The sequence below is a fragment of the Mesitornis unicolor genome, unplaced genomic scaffold, assembly GCF_000695765.1.
Source record: "Mesitornis unicolor isolate BGI_N332 unplaced genomic scaffold, ASM69576v1 scaffold2010, whole genome shotgun sequence".
Classification (NCBI taxonomy): Eukaryota; Metazoa; Chordata; class Aves; order Mesitornithiformes; family Mesitornithidae; genus Mesitornis; species Mesitornis unicolor.
Window position 1 is genome coordinate 32,975 of NW_010157375.1, and position 4,740 is coordinate 37,714.

General features: G+C 42.0%; 1 protein-coding gene across 1 annotated transcript in view; it reads left to right on the forward strand.

Annotated features, from left to right (window-relative positions):
* The first annotated feature begins 2,801 nt into the window (after positions 1-2,801).
* Positions 2,802-4,740, forward strand: part of FNDC3B (fibronectin type III domain containing 3B) — a 156,605-nt gene continuing 154,666 nt past the window's right edge. Inside the window, exon 1 of the mRNA XM_010179688.1 lies at positions 2,802-2,912. Coding sequence (XP_010177990.1) covers positions 2,802-2,912 — 111 coding nt within the window. The remainder of the gene's footprint in view (positions 2,913-4,740) is intronic.

Consider the following 4,740-nt stretch of genomic DNA (forward strand, 5'->3'; position numbering starts at 1 on the left):
TGGGTTTTAGGAGTGTGAACGTGTGGTGAATAAATCTGTTTTAAGTAGGATGGATGAGCAAATAGGCTAAAAAAGGTGTGTAAAGCAGTTTCCAAAGGTTTTGGCTTTGGTGTGAAGTCAGCTAGTGCCGCAGTAGGTGTTTTAACCTCATCTCATCCTAACTCTTCATGGAGTACATCTATCTGAAATACTGCTAGAAAACAAATGCCTGTGGCCAGCTGTGCTTTGTAGCCAGTGCTGTTGCTGGCATTACCTCTGCCAGGACTGTACCGGACCTGACGAATACAGGAAGTCCTCTGGATTTCTTTTTCTTCCCCTTCCCCTTTAAAGTGAGGCAGGTGTAGACATGGTTATAGTGACAAACCATTAATAAAGCAAAAGGAATGCAGCTGTAAAACTTGAAATAATTACATCTAGCAAATAAATGTCGACATTTTGGTTGTTGTGCCTGGAATGGAAATATTAGTAGGAAAATATGTAGCTTCAAGCTACAGTCTGGCGCTTTTTCCTTAAAATAGCATCAGTGTGATGCTTAAACTCCATTAAAGCTGGGGCTGTCAGACTTGGACTAGATGAACGTGTCATTTAATTGGGCGAGGGGGGTATTGTTTTACATAGGTTTAAAATAGTCCCTATGAACATTTTGTTCTTTTAAAATAATCTTTATTTATATACGTATACATACACAAACTACAGGCAGGTAGCTACCTGTATAAGCAGTGTAGCTGGAGGTACAGCTGTTGACTAAATGAGCCTGTTTCCACTGAAAGCTCCTAACTCGTATGCTCTCACTCGTGTTCGATGTTAGGCTTTTTCGGTGCTTTTCTTATCCCAAGCATTTAAGAAATGGTTAAGGAACTCACATGTTCTCTTCTTCCTCATAATTTTAAACAAACAAAACCCTGAAAAACCCCAAATGACATTGCCCCACTCCTTCCCTTCCACCCCCAAAATCCAACATTTATGAATATTGGTTTTGGACTTGGATCTTTCTTAAAATTAAATCCTGAGCCTGTGAAGTAATGAGAAGTGAAAGGTTGAGAAAAAAGCTCCATATGTTGCAAAAGTGCAGGGGGAAAACGCGTTGAGCAAAGCTTCTGGGCTGTGGGGCAGATTTCTGTAGCCCATGTGAGGGCTAAGTCAGGGCCAGTGACAAAGCCAGGGAGGCTTTGGTCACCAATAGACCCGTACTGTGTCCCGTGGGCTACAGGAGTGTTCAGCAAATGTCCTTATTCCTTACTGCATGAGTGCAGGGCAGATTATCCAGGGTAGCAGGGGCAGTAGGACTAAAACACTGTCAGACTCTGGGATGAAGCAGTTGATGCAGGCAGGAGGTAGGATCTGAAACCCGACTGTGGATGTACCATCCTGACAGCTCTCCAGCTTTCTGAGAACTCCTGTCCTACGGTTGAGCCTTCAATAAAGGGAGGGATTTCACTTAAAGGTGGATGAAAATAGATTGCCTCCATTTATATCTCAGTGAAGGGATGATTAGAAAACTGATCTTTTCACATGAATAAGAATACCGGAAAGAGCTGTGAGAGTTGTGCTGTGTTTGGTACCGAGTTGAAATAAAATGCTGGTCTTAAGATGTATGGCTGGAGGTGACAGGGCTAAGTTTGCACATCTTCTGTAAAACAAGTGCACTTCCCCTCTGGAGCAGATGAATTGAACTCCTGGTTACGGCTCCGTGGTCAAGTGTTCCACGTAAATACCAGATCCCCTAACGCTCTTCTTAAGACCAGGGTTTTCCCTGTTGCTCTTTGCCAAAAACTCCTCTCTTTATACTCTGGTGGTCTTGTGCCAGCTGATGACCTGGCTGTTACCAGCTACCTAAGTCACAGCATGTATGTATTTTTTTCTAACTTGAATTGATGTTGTATGCGAACTTATTTGGGAGGGTTTTGGCATTCTCTATCATGAGAGGTACTGAGGAGGCTGCCTGATCAGCACCAGACCTGTAAGGTTGCTTTGCTTGGGAGTTCTTGTCCAGAAGTCTAGATAAGCTCTGTGATTGGCATCCATCTCACTGAAGAACTGGATTATTGCCCCATAAAACAGTATGGTGGCACTCTGAATGCTGAATTAAGACTTTTCTTACAAAGCAATCTCTCTGTGGTTTTAGTGGTGCCTTACGTATTGCATCAATTAGCTGTGAAGGGGAAGGGTGTGCTGAAAGTGATGTGCGATTCTTCACAAACCTGAAGTGAGATCTTGTTCTGTTGTCCTCTGTACAGCACAAGGTATTCAGAGCGTGGGGATGTGCTCCAGCAGGAACCTTAATCCTTTGGGACATGATGAAGTGGAAGTCAGGCGCCTGCTCTTTGTGTTATCGGTGGCAGTTCGCACTGGTTACAGGGCCCTAGAAAGAAATTGTTTGGCTTTGAGCTGTGAATATTGAGTGCCACTGCTGTAACATCTTAGCCACACAGACAATGTAGTTGAAGAGCTATGGTAACAAGCAGGATGCTGAGTTTTAGGAACAGAGCAAATTTGCCTTTTTCAGCTATGCAATGACGGCTGGGGATTATAATTGTAGGATAGTGGAAATCTGGCTAGCTGGTTTTTTGGAAGTCTTGCATGGAGACTTGAATTTCCATGCTCTTGATCTAAGAGTTAAAATCTCCGTTCAATGCCTCAAGTTCCCGTATGCGTCCTGTTACAGGTGTGCTGCCGAGGTTGTTACCTTGATGGCAAAATGCCCGTGGATGCCAGTGACCTTCTGAAGTACAAGTGGGTTTTCCAGGGTTTTTAATGGATGCTTTTCTTGCAGGAAGCCCATTGAGGAAAATTCTCCATGAATGTATGTCACAATGATGATGACCGACCAAATCCCGCTGGAGCTGCCACCGTTGCTGAACGGCGAGGTAGCCATGATGCCGCACATCGTGAACGGCGATGGATCACAGCAGGTCAGTGAGCTTTGTGGAAGGTGGCTGCTTAAAGAAACTGTTTCTGGACCACCAAGGGATTTTGAAGATGGGGACGAGGGCTTTCTCTAACACTGGAGTTGGGTAGAGTATTTCCTGGAAGGTAGAAATCTGCCCTTGCACTGGAAAGACATTAAAAGCAGTGCTTCAATTGTACCATTAAATTTAATAGGATTATTTGCATGTGTGTTCGTTGAAGTTAAAACAATGGGATTGAATTAATGGCTATAAATGCTCCATATTTGAGCCCTTTGCAGAAAGTTAGTGTCATGATGTACTTGTGCTAGGTGTTGTCTAGACATCTTACTAGTATCTATGATGAGATTTTAAGAGCTTTAAGCAAAAAAGGTGAAACTAGAAAAGGTAAAGAAGGAAAGAAATGGAGAATTGAAGATGGGAGTCCTGTGATGTTTGCTATTCTTTGCTTACCTGAGCGTATTGAGCCTGTATTCTGATCTTCATTATAAACCTTAGGGGGCAGAAGGAATTTCTGAGTGGGCTTTTGAAGGAAAGCAAGTTTAAAGTGGCTTTCATATTTTTCTAGGAGATATTCTCTAATAAGCTTGATCAGAGGTAGGTAGAATGATCACAAGACCATAATGATGCCTTCATGTCGGGATAGAGCCTGGAGGTTCAAGCTGATAGTTGGTAGATTCCCAAACCTGTCATCTTGGGTTAATACTTCTCTTTGTAGAACGTCTACCGTAGCAATTTGTCCTGTGTTGCTCAATTTGGTTCCCTCCTGATGTGAGGCTTTTCAGCAAAGTATTTTAACCGAGTTAGAAAAAGGCTGTCCTTCATGAATCAGTATAAAATGTCACTCTGTTACTTCTCATTCCCTGTATCATTTGTTCCTCCCTCCAAGCTGTGTTTTCAGCTGCACCAGCCTCGGAAGGAAGAATAATTTCTGCTTTTCTCGTAAGGTTCTAAGTCTGTGTGCGTATGTGGACTCTCAGTATGATGCAGATTTTCATGGCTGTGGTTATTTTTTTTTTTTTAACAGTAATTTCTGCACAGTGTGCTTCAACTTGATAAAGTAGATACAGAAGGTTTTAATGGCTCTATCTACCAAGTCCAATATTAATGTGCTTAAGTGCAGGAACAATCTTACTGATACTGGATAGGATAATTGTTCCTTAAATATGCCTTTTCCTCCTCGCTGAAGCCGTTCTCAGGTTAGACTGTCCTGTGGGTCCTTCTGTATTACAGAAAAGATAAATTGACTCTTCTGAGCCCTCCTTTGAGGTGGGGCTCTAGGTCCAATCTTTGAATTTTCCCATCAGTGGTGATTCAGCAGCTTTGCTTGGCAGATGCATCCATTGCCTTTAAACCAGCTTCTCATCTAATGTTTTGGGAAAAAAAGAATTGCTGACGTACTGGAAGTGCATTACTTTGGCTTTTGCTGTGCTGTGCCAGTGTGACTCAGCAGAACAGTTTTGGGGCAGGTTCCTTTTTTGCATAAATGTTTGTTGGATGATACTTGTAGACCTCATTGCCTTATCTCTTTAAGTACTTGTAGCTGGAATACCAGTTTCCTTTTTTGTAGCCTCCAGTCTAGATGTGCCCTTGTATGCTGCAAAGCTTAACTGCCTTTATGCTTTATCATTTTCATCCTATTCCTGAAGCTTTAGTTGATGTCTTCACTTTTTAAAAGTAAAATGGAATTAAATTGGAATAAGTGCTTTTTTTGATCTTTGCATATAGTAGCAGCAAATGGTCTATGTTAATTTTTCTCAATGCGAGTTGTATGTAATGTAGAAGCGAATATATCATGTTTGTTGAAAGACATTTATCTTAATTACTTGTAAAG